The 22,631-nt window shown below is 43.6% G+C and overlaps 1 protein-coding gene across 1 annotated transcript in view; it reads left to right on the top strand.

Moving 5' to 3' along the window:
• The window catches only part of Zmat4 (zinc finger matrin-type 4), a 392,976-nt gene that overhangs the window by 123,333 nt on the left and 247,012 nt on the right, over nucleotides 1-22,631 (top strand). The window contains exon 3 of the mRNA XM_006982967.4: nucleotides 13,431-13,520. Within this exon, the coding sequence (XP_006983029.1) occupies nucleotides 13,431-13,520 (90 nt within the window). The remainder of the gene's footprint in view (nucleotides 1-13,430; nucleotides 13,521-22,631) is intronic.

Raw genomic sequence — 22,631 nt, 5'->3', positions numbered from 1 at the left:
CATTTTCGATGCTACAATAAATTAATTCCTTTTTATAATTAGCCTTCTGGATTGGTCACTATTAGTACTTAGCAAAACGGTTGGGTTTTAGATGTTAATCATGTATCTTGCAACTTGACTAAATTAGTTCTGAATTATTCATTCTAATGCCTTTCCCCCCGATAGATGTATCAGGGTCTTGTCACCTACAAATAAATTACAGTTTTTAAGAATCTGATTTAATTAATTTACAAAGCAGCAGGCTTCCTTATGGGTTTTTCATACATCTTTAGCTCTGGTTGACCCTCCTCCCATCCCTCCTCCTACCCACCTCCCTGCCCCTCCCTCCTCCTTGCTCACCTTCCCACCCCATTATCCCTTCTTCCCGTCGCATATCACGCATGCTGCTTTTTAATTTAATTTAAATTTTTTTGTTTGTGAGTATGCATGTATGTGTGGGTACATACACCCCTGTGTGCACATGTGGAGGTCAGAGGTGGGCACTGAATATCTTCCTTTGTCAACTCACCTTCTTTTTGAGAATCTGGAGCTTGCCATCTTGGTTAGACTAACTGGCCAGCAACTCCAAGAGCCCTATACCTCCACTTCCCTACAGCCACCATGCTCAGACTTTTACATGGGTACTGTGGGTCTAGACTCAATCTTCATGCATGCACTTTACATGCAGGTACTTTACATTCACTGAACATCTTTCCTGGCCCCTCATACTGCCCGTGGTTTACTAAGATTGCGATGTTGCAATGTTGTTTACAAGACTTGTTAAGGGCCTGTCATCTGATAATAGAAATAGATTTGCTTTTCTTTTTTCTAGTACAGATGATTTTTTTTTAAAAACCAATTGTGTTGTCTGAACCTCCCACACAGTGTAGAGTGGAAGTGGCGTAGGGACACCCTTGTCTGGCACTTCATCCTTGGAGTGCTCCTGTTCTCTCACTATCAATGATGTTGTCAGGGTTTTCTGAGATGGCCTTTGTGACTTGGACCCCTTCATTTCCTGTTCCTAGTTGTTGAGCGTCAAGACATTTTTGACGCTATTGAGATGGCCATGGGATTCCTGCTTTCCCTTCTGTTACCGCCACACATTGCATGAATGAATTCTCATCCGTTAAAGTAATAAAGATTCCTTGTCTGCTTTTTTTATATTTTATGAGGTCACAGTTTTGTTTCATACTGGTGCTATCATCACACTTGTTAGACATATTAATTCCCTTAGTTAAGATGATTGGTTCGTCTCCTTGATGTTTTCGCTTCACCCTGTTTTGTGTCTGTTGCCTGTTGGTGTTCTAGATGAGGACAGAAATACTGCAAAGGGGGGTAGAATTATGAGGGAGAGTGGAGTTAGAGTGGGCTAGTGTGATAGCTAAGGGGGACTTCCTGAGGCCGTGAGGAACAGGAGCTAGGTCTAAGGAGTCCAAACTGACAGTTGGGAAGTTAGAAAGCTGAAAGACATTCAAGTGATGCCCCTGCCAACAGGCTTCCTCCTAGTCCCGCCCTTCCTGGCCCCCTCCTTGTAGGTCCTGGGAGCCTGGCTGGAGCAGGTTCTCCATGCTGTCTCTTACTGAGGTGCTGTCTCTGGCTGAATCTGGAAGATAGCTCCCAGGTGTTGTTTTCCTGACAGTCTGGGCTGGACCCCTGCAAAAGCAAGGGGATGGAAAGGTCAGGAAGGAGAGGAACCATGCTGTGGTTTGTCAAAATCCACATTCCTAGAGACCATCCAGAAGCTAGCGGAAAGTGGAATTCCCAGCTCTCCACCTGCCATTATTTTCGTGATTGGGTCTGAAAGCCTTTTAATGACTCTGTGAACCAAAAGCTGTGTTCCAGGGACTAACAGCCTTTGAGAGAGAATGGAAAAGGGTGACTCTAGATCTGTTCTGTCTGCATAAAGGCAGGTGATGAAGTGGGACTCAGGAATCAGCGCCCAATTCAGCCCTCCTCAAGAGAGCAGGTTTGTTAACTGAAGGACGTAGCGGTTCTGGGCACATCTGGGGAGAGCGGCTTACATAAAAACCACCGCTTGCCGAACCACCTGTCTGGGGAGAAGGAATTGTTTCAGAAGTTCCCCAATTTCCTTTAATCATGGGATAATTCAAAGCAACCTGCAAACAGACCAAAAGCAAGGACTGGATGGAGTAGGCAAATGGATACTTTGAAAAGCAGGTGGCACTCAGGCTGTCAGCTCCGGAGTTGCAGCTGGTAACATATGTAGGTTCCCTCTGAAGGGTCTGAGAAGCAGCGTTAACCCAAACAAGGATTTCTGGAAAAATACAAGATGCTTCTGAATGCTTAACTCTGTTTGGGGACTCGGCAGCCTGAGATTCAAAGTGGGGGAAACGTGCCTGTTTCCCCATTGTTAAGTGAAACAGTGTCACGAAAACGAATTTTCTCTTAGTATCAGAGCTGGACCCTAGAACTTAAGCACTGATGGCAGGCAAACTCTCTGCCCTGAAATGCTTTGGTGAGGTCGTGTTACGGTGTATAAGACTAGCTCAAACCCAACTGTATGCGGTAGTGGTGGGTACCAGGGAAAGAGGTGAGGAGGCTGCATTATTCTTCCAACACACCAATAAGTGCTCTCCATAAAATGTGCCAGCCGCTCTTTGTGCATTATAAATGTTATCTCTGTGTATAAATTGTTTTAATAATAATGGGAATATAATTTTCTTTATTGTTTTAATTTAAAATATAATTACATTCATCTTTCCCGTTTTCTTTCCTCCCTCCAACCCTTCCCAAACTCCCCAAATCATGGCTTCCTTTCCTTTAGATTTTTATTTTATCTTTTAGTTTATATATTTAGTGCCTAAAAACATAAAAACATTAACCTGCTGAGTCCATTTAGTTTTATTTATATGAACATGATATCAGGGCTGAACACTTGGCACTAGATAGCCAATTAGGGCACTCATCCCCAGAGAGGACTGTTTCTCCTTCTCTGGGTAAAAATTTTAAATGTAGTTACATTTCAAGTGTAGCCAAATAACTTTTCTGTTAGCATACAATTTTCTGAAGGATGAATAAATACTCAGGCAAGCAGCTATTGTGTTTTAACAATTTACATATATATATATGTATATATTACACACACACACACACACACACATATATATATATATATATATATATATATATAAAATTTTTTTAAACTGTTGAAAGTGGAATCTCATTAAGTTTTACCCTATCATCTGACTCACCTGGTTACTTAAACTGTAGTGGGCGTTTGTAGAAAACTGGTCTGCGAAGAATATTTAAAAGTGCATTATGGGAACGGATCAGGACTATTCAAATGATGAGACCAAAGATTTAGTCCTAGGAACAGAGTTCAGTTTGGGAGTAATTATAATAGTACATCGCAGAGTGCAAAATAATAGGGTAAAAGGAGACTCGAGTGTGAAAATGTTATGTGGAATAATGAGCCCATCAGACAGGTTGAGCAGCGCGTGTGAGCCCACTGCTTCTGGAGACTTCTTTGTGGGTGTGGGGGTAACTGCTCTGCCCTTATATCTTACTGCTTTAGAGGGCAGATTCTCTGTTACGGAGAATTTCCCATAGACGGAACGTTGCTCCAACAAACAGGTCTTCTGCCTCTGGCCACGGCAGGGCTTACGGGAGGAGGTGATATTTTTATGCAGTATTAAGTTTTCCCACCACTCAGCCATGACCTTTCTGAAGGAGACCAAGGGTTCCTGGAAGGTGGCAGCGCAGGCTTGGCTGGCATCAGAACTTTCAGATTTCAGATGATCTGGCAGCTTGTTCCTTCAAGCCAACTGGGCCTTTCTGACTTTAATCACGGATCACTCTAGCATTAACTGCTCTGCAGGGGGCTGAGCAGGGGATATAATTTTCAAGTCTCCTCCCCACCCCTGCACACACACACACACACACACACACACACACACACACACACACACACACATCGTAAAAAGAAAAGGAAAGGCCTAGATGGGCCTGCTCTTCTGTTTCTCCCGTGACTACTCAAAATGCACAGACGTCATAGAAACACATTTAGCTCCAGACATACCACAGAAAAAAAAAAAAACCCTTCCTCCGTGTCTTAGTGTAATTTAATTTTTTTAAATTGCAAGACTTTGATTTAAAATCGTTACGCACAGATGTAGTCATTTGTGCTTGCAGACAGCAGTGTGGATTTTGTACAAATATGTTTATACAGTTATGGTACATCTCACCACACGCGACTCTCTCCAACCCAAATGTATGTGCCCTAATACATTGCTTATTAAGGACAAGCATTTCTTATTTCAAATGGTTTAAAAAATAGTATTTCAAAAAACAAAGTGACCCAATTCTAGGAATTTCGGTACCACTTTTTAAAGGATGGATTGATTTCTGGGTTTATAAAAAGAGACTAAGAGCACATGTAGTATAAATAGATGACACATGCATTGCTCTGCTGGACTCTCACAACCTAAGACAGACCAGAGGGCTGGAGAGACACATTTCCTTGCAACCCAGAAGCCAGAAGTTCACTGTTAAGGTCCCAGTGAGGTTGTTTTCTGTTCTGTTGAAGGGGCTGACTGGCCTGCAGACCAGAAGGGAATGAGATAGAGGAGGAGGTAGAGGGAAGAGGGAGATGGAGAAGGAGAGGCCTACAGTGCACCTGATCCCAGAGACAGTGGTCCCATGAACTCTGTCCTGTATGTGCTGTGGTGCCTGCAGCGGACGACTCTCCAGAGCCGTTCCCATTTTCTCCAGAGCTCACGCTTCAAGCCCAGTCTCCAGTGAGGGCCCCTTCCCAAGCTTCCCGCTCGTGCATGCTATGGGTGTTGCTCCCTGATCCACCACGCTGCAGAGTTTGGCTTTGGAGGTAGCAATGGAGGGCTGGTCCTTCCCACTTCCTTTCAGACTCAGGCAAGATGCAATCCAGGGGCTAAATCTCCACGCTTGTAAGGAATCAGGAAAATTGAGGGTTTTCCCTCCTTAACCATGGGAATAATTTTTGTCTAAAAAAAAATTGGAAAAATCAAAGACATAAGAAAGTTCAAATCACTTGCAATTAGACCAGAGGTTCTCAACCTGAGGTTGAGGCCCTTTTGTGTTGGTGGGGTTGGGTGATTCACATATCAGATACCCTGCATATCAGATATTTACCTTATAATCCATAGCATAGCAAAATTACAGTTATGAAGTAGCAACAAAATAATTGTATGGTTGGGGGTCACCATAACAAGAGGAACTGTATTAAAGGGTTGCAGCATTAGGAAGGTTGAAAACCACTGAATTGGACAATGTAAATCCCTTACTGTGTTATCCCTACACATACACATGTGTTCAAGTTTATTTTTGTTATGAATATTATATCCTTCATGTTCTGGCTTAAAACTGCCATTTTCTTAGTATTGCCATATGTACATTTTTTTCATATTGTTGACCAGTGTTCTGTCTGCTAATGACTGTGATGCCATTTGTCATATGATGTTTTATAATATTTACCTTTCTTGTTTTAGGGCATTCACTAATTTTTGATAGTCACCTTCATAAATCAGAGACTGTATGTGTCTTTAATCGATCCTTGAAATAAATTTGTAGAAGTAAGGTTGTTAGCTGCATTAAGCCGTGCCTTTTTGATGTGTTTTGTTAAACTTCCGTAGCAAGATTCTGTGGCATTGCTTACCTCCGAGCTGAACACAGAAATTAAAGTTTTACTGCCAAAATGGATTATGTGTAGTTGAGGAATCTGTACCACTTTGACTGGAGAAAAATAAACCTTAATTTAATTTAAATTTAATTAAATTTTAAAATTGTCAGGTTGCATTTGGATGAATTTCTTAAGTGCCTTTGGTTATCCTTGTTTCTAAAGTTTTAGTTATTTCTTTTGTCTAGTTTCAATATTGCCTTTTCTGTATGAATTAGTATGGTGGTATTTTGTGTCTGATCTCACAAATAAAGCTTTCCTGAATATCAGAGGGCAAAGCCAGCCACTAGTTAGCTGTGGCACTAACAGTGGTGGCACATATCTTTAATCCCAGCACTTGGCATCTCATGCCTTTGCTCCCAGCACTTGGGAGGCACACACACCTTTAATTTCAGCACTAAGGAGATTGAGACAAGAAGTGATATGGCTGGGTGGAAAGGATTATAAGGCGGGAGGAGACAGGAGCTCAGTCCTTTCGGCTGAGGAGTTGGTGAGGTGAGAGGTGGCTGTGGCTTGTTCCTTTGTCTCTCTGATCTTAGAGCATTTACCCCGATATCTGGCTCTGGGTTTTTATTAAGGCCAATTAGGATTCCTAGTACAGATTACTGATGTCATGTATTCTGTCAAGGCCTGTTGTGAATACTGCTGTGTGCTGGCTGGTTTTATGTCTACTTGACACAAGCTAGACTCATTTTGGACCTCAATACAAAATCATGCCCCCACTTGACTGGCCTGTGGCAAAGCAGGTAGGGTATTTTCTTGATTGATGTAGGAGAGCCCAGCTCACTATGGTCAGTGCCACCCATTGGCAGGTGCCCTTAGGTGCTACAGGCAAATAGGCTGAACAAGCCATGGAGAGCAAGCAAGGAGCAGCATTCGCCCATGGCCGCTATATGGGCTCTTGCCTCCCACTTCCTGGCTTGGGTCTCTGCCCTGACTTCCCTGGATGATGAACTACAAGCTGTAAGATGAAATAAACCCTTTCTTCCCCCAGAGTGTTGGGCCATGGTGTTCACTGCAGCCACAGAAACCATGAATGAAGTCCCTGCTTTATCTTGAGCTTCTTGAGGGCACTTTTTTTCACCCATGTCACTGTGTGTTTATTGCTCTTGATTCTTTTGCTGATTAAAAATTTCCCGACTCAGGGTTAGATATGTCCAGCTAGTTTCCTTAGATTCGAGGGCTTTTAATTTTACTTCATTTGTTTATATTTTGTATTGGTGCAGCCATAATAGATGTGTTCCGTCTTGCAGGTATGAGTTCTTCAGTTTCAGTCCTTCCCCTCCTCCTCACCTCTGCTTTTCAGACAGGATCTCACTTCATTCCAGCATGCCTTGTACTGACTTTGTAACTTCAAATTCACGATCTTCTTGTTACCTCCTGAGGGCTGGAATTACACACGTGATGTCACACTTAGCCCTCCCCCCCCCCACTTCTTTATCCGATTTCTCTTCAACACAATTTGTTTTATCTTAACTTCTGCAAAGATCGGCAGTGCAACTCCATTCTTGAATGCTATAAAAGACTTTCAAATTATATGATGGCATTTTTAATTTCCTTCCTTTATTAACTCAGACGGTATCATCTCAATCAGTTGTCTGGTTTCATTTTTCAGGTTGTACCCTCGGTTCATTTTTTTTCCTCCTCTCATTAAATGACACAGCATGTATGCCATCGACAACTTCTATTTGTCCTTGCACGTGCTTTGAAAATAATTGTTTGATCTTACCTCTGAAGATCTGCTAAAAGCTGTCCTTGGGCTGTGGGTGGAGCTCAAGTGATTGACTGCTTGGCATGGGCAAACCCCTGATTTCCATCATCAACACCACCAGAAGTTTCCTCTACATCACATAGTGTTTTACATGTGTTGCTCACCCCTGGCAGGCCAGGGGCTAGAAAGGCTTACTACATCCTTCTGTGTGTGCATTGGCCATGCATTGGCCAGGATACTGGGATCCTTTCGGGATCCTCCCATCCAATTCCAGCTCTCGAAGTGGTTGCAAACCCTCTTGGTAGCCCATCACCTGTGAAGGAGGCCTGGAATCTGGTGGGTTTGGGCAGTTCTGACCTTTTCTGTGGTAGTAAAACCTTCCTCTGGGGGTTTCCCTTCCTGCCTTTCTCTATGGCCCAACATGCACACTCACTCAGTGTGGGAAGGTTCTGGACCCAGCTTACTTCTGTGGCAAGGACAGAAGATATAGAAGTCTAGAAGGAGGCCATTCATAAGCATCTGTAACTCATATGGTTTCCCTGCCTTTAACCACCTTGACTCCTAGTGTGGGCCAGGACAGCCTTGCTAGTGCTCCTGCCCAAGGTCCACAGTCATGAACTCTTAAGTGGGGTCCTACCAGCTTTCCTTCCATGCCTTGAGAGGGAATCCCAATTCCCACTGGACAGTTCTCTAAGCCCCAGTGAGGTAGTGTGGTGTTTGTTGTCTTGAAATACCCCAGAAATGGCGGCCTGTGAAAAATCACAGTTCTATAATTATCGGTCCGTTCTGGGCTCTCTCTGTCTCCTTGCTGCTCGTGGCTTTCTTGTGCTGGTTTCTGGAGGAGGTATAGTTAGATGGCTATGATGAAACGAGATGGCAAAAGGCTTATCTAGGAAATCAAGAACGAATCATGAGGATTATTTAAGATCACACCTCTCCTGCCAGCCTCACAACTGAGATCCGAGGACGAAATGGGATGATGAATGTGGAAATTCTCTGAAGACTGCTTGAAGAATTATGCACGTACAAACTTGCTTTGTTATTTCCACGTTTTGTATGAAGAGAAGCCTTGTCGGAAGCAAACTCAAGTTAGACTTTTAAAAAAAGGAATGTGCAATCGTGGAAAATGGCTATTTTGGTGGAGCACAAATCAATCCCAGTTCCCATGCTTTGTCCTCCCCCCCTCCCCTTCTGCTCAGCAATCTGAAATAGAGGCTTGCAGCACTCTTCCTGCTTGTAAAGTACTTCCGCTTTATGTAGTTTCTCAGAGGGTCAAGAGGTTGTTTAGGCAGAGGAAATGGATCTTCAGACAGGTCTGACCCAGGTCAATGCCCAGGGTGGGGCAAAGGTTTTGGTTAAAGTGGAAGAGCTGGGATTTCTCCAGGCCCTCTGGGGAGCTCTAAAGCCTGTGGTTTCTGTGAGGAAAGAAAAGGCTTTGGCTTCAAATGCAAATGCAAGGGCCAGAGAGACCCAGGCTGACTCTGCTGGAATTGCCTGTTAGTTCCTGTTCACCTTTTCTTCCTTCAAGTAATTGCCCCTTCTCTCTCCCGAAACTCCACTAGCTTCATCTACACCCTGGAGTATTGTTTTCTACTGGAAGTTACTGTCACATGGTAGTCTGTCCTTTTTTTTTTTAAATTTTATTGCTTACTTGTGGATTTCACATCATGTATCCTGATCTTAGATCCCATTCATCTCCCTGTCTCCCTTGCTTCCTCCCTCTGCCCTTGCAACCTCCCCAGCAAAACAAAATTTAAAAGTAAGTAAAAAAAATACTAGAAAAAAACCCTCCAAAAACCAAAACAAACAACAAACAAACAAACAAACAAACAAACTCTCAGCATGGAAGCTGTTGTGTGGTCCAGTGAGTCACACAGTATGTGTATAGTGCACAATGCATCTTTAAAGTATGCATTGCAATGAGCTTATATTGGGTGAGCTAGCTGGGGCAGTACTGGAGAGTTTGCTTACGTGGTGACTATGAGAGAAAGGAGGTGGGCTGACTAACCCAGTTACCACCCAGGCCCAGAACCAGGACTACGAGGTAGCCCACCCCAATATCCACCTCATCTACAAACTGCTGGAGTATGTGAAGGGACTTGACCTGCAAATTCAAAGGATCTCCATGACACAAGGCAATGATAAGGTATCCAAGAGGAGTCCCTCCCAGTGAGGGCCCAGTGTAGCAGGAATTGTTAGAAGGTCTTAATAATAAAAACAAACCCAGGAGCCAGATATTGGGGTGAACACTGAAAGATCAGAGAGACAGAACAGGCCACAGCTAACCTCACCTCACCAATTCCTCAGCTGACCTGTTTCCTCAAACTGGAAGCCTCTGAGTCCTCATCCGAATTTATTTCAGCTGAACTGCTGCTAAAAGCCTAAAAGCTTAACCAGGCTCTAGTTCCTGGTCCTCACGCCTTATATACCTTTCTGCTTTCTGCCATCACTTCCTGGGATTACAGGCGTGTGTCACCATGCCTGGCTGTTCCCAGTGTGGCTTTGAACTCACAGAGATCCAGACAGATCTCTGCCTTTGAAATGCTAGGAGGTGTGCGTGCCACCATTTTCTGGCCTCTATATCTAGTGGCTATTCTGTTCTCTGACCCCAGATAAGTTTATTAGGGTGCACAATATATTGGGGAACTCAATATCACCACAACCCATTATTGACAGTGTAGCAGAAGGCAGAGGCCTTGAACCAGACCAATGGCTCTTTGCAATGAACACTTACTCTGTCCTTTTATAATTTTGAAAGACAGTACACACTGTCAGTAATGACACATCCTGACAATGTCAGACTGTGTTGTCATTGTTGTGTCTATTTATGTCAAAAGACACAGCTAGGGTGGTGTAGACACAATGACTACCCTCCTCAGTGCCTGTCAGTACACAGGAGCTGAAAATTTACCATACCTTTGATAGCACACATGCTTGCTATTGTGTCCTATGTACCAAAACAAAATTTAAAATATGTAATAGTTTTTTTTTCTCTTGGCTTAAGAAGGCTTAGGTAATATCAAGTATCCCAATGAAAAAAATATGCATTTGGAGCGTTGATCAGGGCCAATTCTATCAGCTCCCATGCCAAACACTTTAGATCAGTGGTGGCTTTTACTAGATGTAATCATGTGATAAAAAGTGAACTTAATGCAGAATTGCCATGGTGTGAGTATTGCCACACTGTTCCTACATATTGCCGGCAAGTTTGTTAAGGAGATAAAAAAAAAAAAAAATCATCCTCCACTTTCCCTAACAAATGTTTTTCTTGTTGGCCTCTTCCTGATATACTTATGGCCATTGCGTAATCCAGCCTGGTGTTTGGCTTTCCTGTTCTGTATTCCTCATACGGCCAATGTGTTCCCTGCTCCTCCCTTTTCCATAAGGCCAGTTCACTGCAGCTTTAATCAGCCTTCTGCTGTTGACCCAGCTGCTCTCTCCCATGTTGGTGTTCAAAGCAGGCAATGCTAAAGTGAACATCTTCGCTACAATTTAATTTTAACTTTCTGTGGGAAGTTTGTTTGTTAGAGTGGCATTCCTGTGCCAAATTTCAAGGAATTTCTGGAAGGTACTGGGTTAGAGAAGTCAGTTGGAGGCACCCAGTGAAGTGGTTCAGAGTCTCCTGGCGAGGATGTGGTGAGAGCCAGGACGCATGGGGATGTCTGTTACAGCGTGCTGAAGTCTCAGAAACAAACTTCGGGGACCCCTTCCTATGGTCAATTGGTCAATTCAAAATTCAGTATTCTAACAAAATGGACCCCTTCTTCGGAAGGCTGCCACTTTCCTTCTTGATCAGCTGTGGGTAGAAATGTAGGATCTGACTCTGGCGGTGGGAGAAAGTGGTGGGGTGGAACCAAGAAGCCCAAGTAGAGGGTGTGGGGGCACTCATGACAGAGGAACCAAGGTAGCTTCCTTTCTACCCCAGAACCTGTAGTGGTTTCCGAGTCTTTAGCCATAGCCCCAGGCAAAACCATGCCTGCTCTGTGCAAATAGGGCCTGAGAAGCCGAAGGGAAATATCAGAAGTGCAGTCCTCAAAATTACTGAAAAGCCTCAAATCCCAGCCTCTCTCCTTACTAATGGATTCAGAGAAAGGCCGTCATTTATTCGCCTTTTCCATTTCAGATAATGGGTTTTCACTAGTTCTGTCAAACTGCAGTTAAATAGCTCGGTGAACTTTGCCTTTGGCGGGGAGTCTTTTCAAGAAACAACAAACCAGGAAAGGGAGAAAAGAGGCTACAAGGGGGGCCACACCGGGAGAGGTCCGACTCCGCCATCACCCTGTCCTCTGAGTGTGTCTGTAATACAGCAACTGCCGAGTTGGGTATCCGTTTCAATCTGTGTGGATGTGAACAGTTACCACTCTGTTTACCAATTACTGTGTACATCTGCTTTGCCATCCACCCAGGCTCTGTGTCCTGAAGACTTTTAAGGGTCCTTTTTAATTCTCCTGCCTGGGGCTCTATTTTGAATAATACTGCTATCTTTTATCTCCTCCCCATTGTAAAAAAAAATGTATGTAGGTTTTTGTAATCAGCATCTCTCTCTCTCTCTCTCTCTCTCACACACACACACACACACACACAGAGAGAGAGAGAGAGAGAGAGAGAGAGAGAGAGAGAGAGAGAGAGAGAGAGAGAGAGAGAGAGAGAAGACTAGTTTGTACCACATCATTCTTAAACATATTGTAGAAGTTGAGCAACGTTGGGTCATGCCATGTCCTCACAAGTCTCTAGTTCTCCATCCTATCATTTTTCCAGATGTCAAGAAAATACTCCAGCCAACTTTAATTAGACCTTGCTCTGGAACCTAGAGATGACCACAGTGTGTTTCCAGCCACACTGGAATTTGTAAAAAAATTGTATCCATTTGTAAAATTTCTCATGCTCTATTACTGCTTTTAAACCCCCTTGAAGGCCTTGAAAAGCATCCAGGGACTGTTTGGAAGTGTCATCTCCTTGTTCTAGGCAGAATAATGAAATTAAGAAGTGATGAATGAGGAAGGCAGGGAGAAAGGATTTATAGTGCACGCCGCAAACAAAATGCAACTCCCTGTGTTTGCCTCGGTGGCTAATCCATAAAAGTAAGCCATCATCCTGGAGGCCGGCGAGCACTCAGCTGGGAATGAAGACAGCGTGGAGCAGAAAGAGGCCTCCAGAAGGAGGTAATCTCCAAGAAAGGGAAGAGAAAGGGGATTGAAATGAGAATAGAGTGGGCCCCAACCCACTGGTGTAGTCAATGGGAAGAAAAGTGGGTTTGTGGAAATCACAGTGTTTCATGTGAAATCTTCTCATTCAGCTCTCACAACAGCCATGATAGCATTGCGTTCATTGTGTATGTGGAGAAGAATCAGACCCATTTAGACTAAGGGTTCACGCCAGCTGATGACGTCATGCTCTGACGTCATGCAGCAAGAAGGTGGTAGAGCTGGGACCCGGACTCTGAAGTTCAGGGATGCTTTCTGATCTCTTCTTTCCTGCTTCAGGGAGAACATGAAAGTTAGAATTCCAAGTCTTCAGAGTGATGGAGGTGAGGCCCAGGGTCCTTTGCTCACAGGACTAGGAGAAATCGAACCAAGATGGGATGAATGTCTCCTTGCTGGCCTTGGCCCAGTCAATGGCCCACAGACCTTCGCCATTTACCTGAAGCTGTTTGCCTGTGTTGCTTCTAGGACACTTGGGCTCTGACTAGTTGCCAGGCTTGCTGTCAGTGCCCCAAGTCTGAGCTCGGGCGAGACATGAGAGCGGACATCCAGGTGCTCTCTTCACCACAGTGGATCTGACCACAATGTCCTCTGCTTACCTGTCTTTTGACGACAATTAAATACATGCCATAAAGTGAACCGATTCATAACTCTCGGTCACTAGTTTTATTATCCTGAAATGATACTGGCTTGGGAACTTAGATTAATTCAGTCTACCTCAAGCTGAATCCTGTGGAAACTGCAGGAGTACAAGCAAATATTTTCTACTGAAAATTCCTTGCTTCTGCGGCCACTGTCTGCCTTTCCAAGTCACTCCTCACAAGCGGCTACTATTTCACAGTAATCTCCTTTTGTTTTTCCTCCCCAGAGTCGAAAACATGCAAGCAAAGTCCGACTATATTACATGCTTCACCCCAGGGATGGTGGATGTCCTGCCAAGAGGCTCCGGGCAGAAAATGTGAGTATATGGTACCACATGATGTCCTGGGGGCTTTGCTATGAATTTTGCAGGTGTGAGAATTGTAGGTGTGCGCAGCTGAGTGCCAAAGCTAAAAGAATAGAGGTAATGCTCATTCACGGGCCGTGGGACAGAAAGGGAGCGGTTCCTGTTCTTGACTTGCTTTTCCTTTTCTACCACAATTTGCTAAGACCCTCAAGCTTTTGGTGATGTTCACTGGAGCCCTTCAGAGAAAGAAGGTGCAGAGGTGCTGGGGGCAGAGCCAGGGTAGGTGGCAGGAAGACAGGGCCACCAAAGACCAAGTGTGGGAAGACAAGACCTAAACGGCAAAACCGTCAGAAATAGCAAATGCTTTGTTCTTTATATATTTGATTTCGCTGCTGTGCAGAATGGAATGCCAGCTTGTTAATTTATAATGGAGACTGTACATGTCTTCTGCAAAGAGACATACTCGGGTTTTTTCATCAGTGACCCCCTCCCCTCTCCCCGAGGGAGAATTTACTTGGGAAGACAATGAAAATTGGGAAGTTGTTTGAGTTATGATATCAGAGCACTGGGTTCCTTCCAGCCAGGCTTTTCTCTTGGCAGGGACTGCTGCATGGGACATCCTCATCCTCTAGCTACAGAGGTCCTGCACGCTAACACTGAACATTAAACACATTACAATTTGGGTTCTGAGAGACTGTGCTACAAAATTGGTACCACATGCGGTCAGTGTGTAGGCCTTGATCCTTTTTTTTTTTTTTTTTAATATGGGATCATTGAAGAAATATTGCAAAGCATGGACTTGGAGGGTTTTCTGGGAAGAAAATAAAGCATCAAGAAACGATGTGTGGTTGAAGTTGGAGAGTCCTTGGATGATCCCCTCAGACCCATGTCATGTATGCCTCTTAGCACTGCAGCATGATCTGGTGGCAGGTAGACTGAGCTGGGCAGGGGACTTGTCATCGCTGCCAGGCAAGGCAGCATTCAGAGCTCGTGGAGGGAAAGAAAAATGGCTTGGAAAATTTGCCAACTGCTGAGGCCCAGGACTCAGTCTGCTTTTCACTTTGGCATCTGACACAAGTAAGTGACCTTGTGTCACCTCTACGGAACATTAAATAATTGTACATTCCTCACTAGATCTTGCGACTGTTACATGAAACGGTAAACATGATGTACACAGGCGATGTTGGCATAATGAAACAAGCAGGCGAGGCAGACGTGTTGGCAAGAAAGCAGGAGAGCGGTGAGGGCTTAATGATGTATATGGATTAGCTTTGATAACACGATGCATTTATTAACAGTGTTCAAAAAGAACCACAGAGGCAAAACGTAGGGACATCCTGCAAAAAGGTCCCAGTCAGGGAAACTTGCTGCAGAAAGGCTAGCATTTGCTGGGGTCTGGGATATGAATGGAGTTTATCAGATGGAGGAGGGATGTGGGAGGGAGGGAAATGATGCTAATGTCTTTTAGCTGCATGCCTGTCAAAACCACTTGCTAAGCCATAGAAGAGTTAGCTTTACTCAGCTTTTGTGGGACCTCAGAATCCTGTTCCTACACTGAAATCATGTCTTCTGCCGATGAACAGGTTGAGCAGAACTGTTTTTATTTCCCAAAATAACCCAGTAGTGGTACCTGGATTCTTCCTCGGGAGTTATGAGTGCTTTACGCTCACAGTCAGGAGATGGTGTGAATTTCAGGCCTACTGGATAAACAGCTATTTGGACATGTATTTATTGATTACTTATATATAATGTGAATGTTGTACTTATTTGTGAGCTTCTTGGCCACTGAGGGCTGGGAACTGAAAAGGAATGGGCCTCAGACTGGTTTTGTATATGTAGACTGTATTTGTAGATCTAGTGAGAACACACCTTTTGCCTCTTTGAGCAGATCTACAATTTGCTTCACTCAGGCTCTGTTCTGGCCAATGATCTTGGACACAGTTCATAGAAGGGGAGCTATTTGGATTTTAGAACAAGGAGAATTTTCAAGTCTTCTTTACTTAATACCCCTTTGAAAACTTTCTCTCTCATGTATCCTGGGTTTTGGAAAATTTTATCTACCAATGATTTATTATTTATCAAATCACTTCCCATAACTTATTAATCATACTATGAAAGTCAATCATAAACAGAAAAGCAACAATGTAATCCTGCTTTAGGTGAAGACACAGTTGGTGATTTTGTTACCCCATGTGTACAGTTCGCAGGTAAACATGACATTTCCACTGAATTGGAAATATTCCAGTCTGATGTGCTGGGTAGAGTTCAGAAACCATTTCAGCTCTGGCCTGGGACTCTGAGGATATGTGCTGTATTTGGAGTAACTTGTCCTCTACAGACTCACACTGAGAAACCAAAAGAATGAATATACAGTGTTCAATGACAACCCATATAGAAAAGGAGAAGACTGACTCCCAACCTGTAGTATTTAGTCCAGCCAAGGAGAACAATCTGCTGTAAATCATACTTAGATGGTGGCAGATTGCTCTTTCTGAAAACAGTCCAAGAAGCCATGCATTAACTCTATAGCAGGAGGCACCCAGCTGGACTATTGATCAGTGACAGCATCCCTCAGCTTCATTCCTTGCTGCCAGTTTAGGACCAAGTGGAGAATGGCAGGCATGCACCCCTAACAGCAGCATGGGGTGCTTTGCCTCTAGCTGGCCCTCCCCCAGCTTCACTCACAGCAACCTACAGTCAGGGGACACGTGCCTGAAGTCTTCCTTGTTTTCTATGAGGAAGCGTCCTTCTTTTCCTGTCTTTGAGTCTCCCTTAAACCTGTGTGGTGGTGCTTGGCTCAGTGGTATATCAAATTCCATATTACTAGCTTTTGCATGTCGAGGGTCTTCACTCATTTTCACAGGGCTGTAAAACGAGGCTAAGAGTAGCGTCAAACTCACAGCTTCATCTGGGATGTCACTCATGTTCCCTTAGCACCCTGTTTTCTCATTTTGCAGCTGGCCATCTCTCTGCCAGCACCCTGGTTCCCCGGGGGATCCACAGCTCTTCCACTGATGTCTATGTTCCTTCTACTCTCCCCATTCTGGGTGCTGTGGTACGTACGTAACCAGTCTGGGACTGAGAAGCGCTTCCCCATCTCCCCCTCAATTCCAGGAAAGGGGATGGCTTCTGAAGACAGAGACGACTTGTTCCTGGATTTTCCCAGGCTCCTTGTACTGCCCCACTTACCCTACTCATGGTGCTAAGAAGATATGGGGCACCCCAACACGTAGAACAGCCTGTGTTTAAAAACCCTCCATTCATTTCTGTCTCTTGTTTTAGCATTTCTGGCTTCCCAAAACCCCCTTCATATACCTATGCTTAAGACTCTGCAGCTAAAGCTTCCATCCCCCTGCCTCCTTGCCTGAAACTTTAGAACAAGGCATTTCCCTTTGAGGCCAAAGAGTAAAATCAAATATGAAATACATTTTTATAGTTGATTGTCTTAAAGACATTTTCAGTAATTCCCGACGCGCTAGAGTCAAATGGACTTGAGAGATGCACTAACCCACAGCGACTCGGCCTTGCACCACTGGCCACCTCATTATCTTCTCCCCATGGATCACATGCTTTGCAAACATCTATTTAGGAAACAGCACTTTAAGGGAAACCGGGGTTTAGATTTTGTTGCTTTTGATTCTCGAAAAGCATAAGGAGCTGCCAATCCAAGTTGCCAATCACTGCTAAGTAAACAGCACATTTTCATGTAGTTGCTGTATAATTCCCTGTAAAGGGTGAAGCTTGCATTTGGTTAGTGCAATGAGGATGCATGGATACACTTTATTTCTTTAAGGTCTAAAACATTCATCATGGCTTGAGGACCTCTAGGTCCCGGACATCTTGGAATCCCGGTGGGAGTTGAGGGTGAGATGTCAGTCTCATCTAGACTTTTCTTATTACTGAGGTGAAAATAAGGCTGAGGTTATATGAGCCATGATATATATGCCATGGCATGTCACAACTGAGCTTGCTACCCTACCTCCTTCACTCCTGTCCCCAGTGTGTCTCAAAGCTGCCTCTGACCTTTGACATTAATGCTGAGTCCTGATCCAGAACAACGTTGCTGTGGGAACAAGTATAATAGTGGCTGGCACTTCCCACATTCTCCCCACGTGTGCTCTAAGTAGGTGACACACTTTAGTATCGTTCACCCTCAACCTGTGTGTGAGGTAGAGACAGACATTATCCGCACTCGAAGAGACTGAATGACTTGACTCCAGTCAGACAGCTGGTAAATGACAGAGACATGTCTGGGAAAACAGAAAACAAAATCAAAGAAAGCTCTTTTTCTCGGTGTGTTCTCTAGCTTTCCCATGCTACTTCATGAGACAGCTTGCGTGCATCTCTACATGCCGGAAGGCACTAGACGGCCCCTCATTCCACAACGGTAGGGAAGTTCTATTTGCAATCTGTGTGTCTTAACACAGTGTGCTCTGTGCTTCTAGAGAATGCCTGAGCACAGGGAAGGTGTTCCCACAGCCCCTGATGGATTAGTTCAGGCTGCGCTTTCTAAGCAGGGTGACACCTAGCTAATTCTTGAAAGAGGATGCTAGTGAACCAATGAGAAAAGTGGAGATGGCATCTGTAAGAGTGGGGCCAGTGTGAGCCATAGCTTTAGGGAGACAGAACAGAAGCCCAAGGCATTTCTACCATGGATAGCACTCTGGGCAGTGGCCAGTTTCAGCCCAGAGTTCTAGGAGAGAAGAAGCTAAAATGACTTGAAGTCCTCCCTCTGAAGACTAGGAGAGCCTGCTACTCCCTCCCATCAGTGGTAGTTTCTGCAATCCCTGGTTCATAGCCTGGTACTTTCTCTGTCCTCTCATCTTCTAGAAGGATCTCTGGAGAGGGCATGGAATAGTTCTGTACAGACTCCATTTCCAAGTAAGGTCTCATGTCTAAAAGGTCATGAATATGGACGTGAGATTATTCATCAAATACACTGTTAGAAACAAGAGTCTGCATTAGAAACTGAATGTGGTGGTGTGTGCCTTTGACCATGGCACTTGGAAGCTGGAGGCAGGAGGACTGGGTGGGAGTTCAGGCTCGTCCTTGGTTGCATAGGGAGATGGAAGACAATGAGAGAGGAGAGGGAGATAGATAAATAGATGATAGATAGATAGATGATAGATAGATGATAGATACATAATAGATAGATAGATGACAGATAGATAATAGATAGGTAAATGGATAGATAGATAAATAGATACATAATAGATAGATAGATAGATAGATAGATAGATAGATAGATAGATAGATAGATAGATAGATAGACAGATAGAATGATTATGAATGTCTGAACTGGTAGACACTGATAGCAATCTCTCACCTGTAGCCCTAACACATATTGTACCCGCACTCTGCTTTCCTAGGCGGCATGAGCTGGGTTCAGAGTAAATTTTTAAGGCAGGTGCATTTCCACCTCCCGCTGAGTGTTTGGACTCCTAGACTTCAGAGCTAGAAGACGGGGTTCTGTTCCTGGCCCTGCTACATCTTAGTTTGATAACATTGTTTGGGACTGCTAAACCTTAATGACTATGATTATAACTGGGGCTCTAATTACTGCTCTTGCCTGTCTTTCAGAAGTGTGAAGGGGCTCAAATAAAATCTTCCTGTTTGTGAAAGAGAGTGATAGAGTCTGAAGGGTATGGAAAGTATTAATGCAGGGAGACTTTTCTTCTTTGTTTTTGGATTATGTCCCGATCTCTGGCACCTCCCACAATGAATCTATCAGCCCATTTCTATGGAGCTTCTACTATGTGTACATGTAGGATACATTGCAAAGGACACATGGATGTGGAGCTTGTTACACACCTGGAGAGGAAAGGAATACATAAAGAAATGCAACAATTAAGCGCACATTTGTGTCATCCTTATGTTAGTGAAGCAGGTGACCAGAGAAGTTATTGCTTCCCTAGGACTTAGAAAGTTCTAGAGGACTGGATACGGTTGATATAAGTATGGGGCTTGCTCCAGGTGAGCCCTGTCCAAAGCCTTGTTCAAAATCTCAGAGGCAAGTAAGATCTTGTGGAGGTCTAGTGAGGCAGACTTCCAAAGACCCTTCATACTGACTTAAAGTAATGAATTGATTAATTTTATATGTATGGATTTTCTACATTTATGTCTCTGTACCATGTGCCCATCTGTTACACACAGAGGCTGGAAAAGGGCATTGGACTTCCTGAGCCTGGAGTTACAGATGGTAGTGGGCCACCAATTTGGGTGCTGAGAATCAAACCTGAGTCCTCTAGAAGAGTAGCCGGTGTTCTCAATTCCTACACCATCTCTCCAGCACCACATTGACTTTTATTCAACATTTATTTAGAAAGATCCTTTGAAAATATTTCCAATGAAATGTTTCTTCTATAGATAAGAAGGAGAAAGGGAGAGAGGTTAGGAGGAAGAAGAGAATTTCAGGGATGGGAGGGGCAATTAGTATCTAGATACATTACATATATGTGTGAAGATGTTATCACTAAACACATTATGTATAATTAGATATGCTACTAAAACACTAATTTTTTTTATATTCAAAGTAAAGAACAAAATCTATATACCAGGTATAACTTTAAAATTTGTTTGCAAACATAGCTTATGAAAAGTTGAAGTTGCTCACCTTTGGTCAGGATAGAATGGCTTCCATGAACACGCATAGGTTGTATTGTTTGAAGTATGTTTCTTGCTTCTCTGCTTATTTTTATTATGATAAACCATGCCCCTCCTCTTGTGTATCTTCCTTTCCTTTCTTCCTCCTCCTTGCTCCACCTACCCTCATTCAGCTTTTTGTTATTGTTACTAATTTCTGAACAAACAACTTTTGGGGAGCTGAGTGGAAGGTTTGTAAAGTAGGTGATGGCAAACTGCTGAGTTTTCTTTTGGTGAAGAAAATCACAAGCCGGAGTCTCACACATGCTAAACAGATGCTCTCTACCACTGAGCTACACTGTCTACTCCTAGGTCTCCTACCTTTAGGAAATCACAGTTGTTATTGTATTCATTCATTCTCATAGCTGGTTGAAACATCACATTGCCGGTTGGCCTGGCCCCGAGGTTGGGGCTAAATTCTGTCGGGAATCTGTGCAGTTTGCACGTTCAATATGTGAGGGGGATGAAGTGTGGGTGGATGACTTGTCTTCTTGGGTAGAGAATTTCTTGGCTAAATCAAGTTAGCTTTGCTCACAGCAATAATCAGGTAGATTTAGCCAATGGAAGTTTAGCTTAATGGGCACTTTTGTTTTATTTTGTCTGATTTCTTCCAGTACAGGTTCTGTGCCCTTCCAGTTAAGTGACCCAAGCTACTCCTTAGCACACTTCCTCCTCTTCCTGATCCTCATGAGGATCTGGGAAAGCTGGGCTGGAATGTTGGGTGCTGTTGGAGAGCTGGTTGGCCACTATGGTGAGGCATGTATTTGGAGGAGAGCAAAAAAGCGTGTGTAGAAGCAAGTGCAAACCATTACGAACCTGGTAAAAGTATGTGCCAACTAAAAGCTTGGATGGACCTGAGTGAGGAGGGCATTGACATGGTTGTTTGCTGCAATTGCTAAATATAATTATCAGAATGAAGGCAGGTGCTTCCTTTTGCAGGCGGAAGCAGAACAAGGGTAGAAAGTACTAGATTTGTGGAGAAAAGGTGCGTATTTGTAGTTAGTGCTCATTGTAGTGGTATTGGAGGAAGAGATCTGCATGTGTTCATGCACGCGCATGCTCATATAAGGTCTCAGTGCTTGTTTAGCTTCAGAGCAGGACATAGTTCAGGGAAAGGAGAACACTTTGGCAACCATTTAATCACTTAAGTAAGGTCACTGAGCATTTTGCCCTAGTGATCTGATTTGTGACCTGTTGACCTTAGCTAGTTTTATTGTGAGTACAAATAATTGCGCTAATTATTTATGAGACAGAGAGTGGGAGCTTAGAGGGCTGTATCTGGCCTCATCATGGGTGAGCTAGGCAGTCATGCTCAGTCTTCACCCAAAGTCCATGTGAAAGCATGGATTTACATTGAACTCTTTCCTGGATATGGCAGGACGGGAGACTTGCTGTCTCCCATGAATGTGGGGTAGGGGTGGAGTTGCACCTTGTCATATGGGCAGAACATGACCAGAGCTGATGACCTTCCTCAGTAGGCTTCAACTGATGGAGAAAAATCACACTGCCTGAGGGCTTGAGCAACAGAATGTTTTTTTTTTTTTTTTGTCAGAGACAGTTTGGTTTCCAGTGAGGGTTGCAGCCTCACGTGGCTGGGGCTAGAGGTGAAGGAAGTGTAGAAAGTCAACACCATTGTGTTTCTTCTAATTAGGACACGAATCTCTTTCATGTGGGCTCCACCCTAGAGACTGAATTACTTCACAGATTACTTCTCCAAATGCCATCACATTGGAGATCACAATTATGGGTTCAGTATATGGTTTTTGAAGGGACACAGACATACTATTGACACCAGATTTGATTGTTGGCTAATTGAGAAATATTTTTATTTATTATTAGTGTGTAGGTTCTCATGTTCATGCATAAGCATGGTGTGTGTGTATGGGTATGCATATATATTGCATGTGTGTGCAGATCAGAGGGCAACTTTATGGGGTTGATTCTCTCTGTCCTCCGTTTTGTGGATTTGGTCATTAAGAGGTTGTGATTAATGGTTTATTGGTTGACTCACTTGGTTGCCCACACCATACATCTCTCAAATGCCCAGATCCCATTTGTTACTAAACTCGGAGTTCCTTTTCTTTCTTTTAGAGGGTTTCATATGTTTATTCTTTCATCTTCTCACTCCTGAGTATGTAAAATATGTATATATTTTAACCAGTATCCATCTTTTACTTTTACCTAAACCAAAAATGAGACATCATAGAGAATTTTAAAACTCATTGTCAATTTCCTGAAAACTTACATTCATGTAAATAATTGAGGGAAGGCTGTATTGAAAATCTGGTCACCATCACACCTCAGTTATATAACTTGTCACAAATTCATTTTGTTTCATACATGTCACATGATATGCATACCATTTTACTTTTGATATTTTGATCTAGTGTTGTTATCTTATGAAGGTGATTCTATAATGGTGTAAAGGGGTGTGTATGTATGTGTGTGTGTGTGTGTGTGTGTGTGTGTGTGTGTGTGTGT

This window comes from Peromyscus maniculatus, chromosome 17 (genome assembly GCF_049852395.1).
Source record: "Peromyscus maniculatus bairdii isolate BWxNUB_F1_BW_parent chromosome 17, HU_Pman_BW_mat_3.1, whole genome shotgun sequence".
In the NCBI taxonomy this organism is placed as follows: Eukaryota; Metazoa; Chordata; class Mammalia; order Rodentia; family Cricetidae; genus Peromyscus; species Peromyscus maniculatus.
Note: the sequence above shows the minus strand (reverse complement) of the source record. Positions and strands in the feature narration are given on the sequence as shown.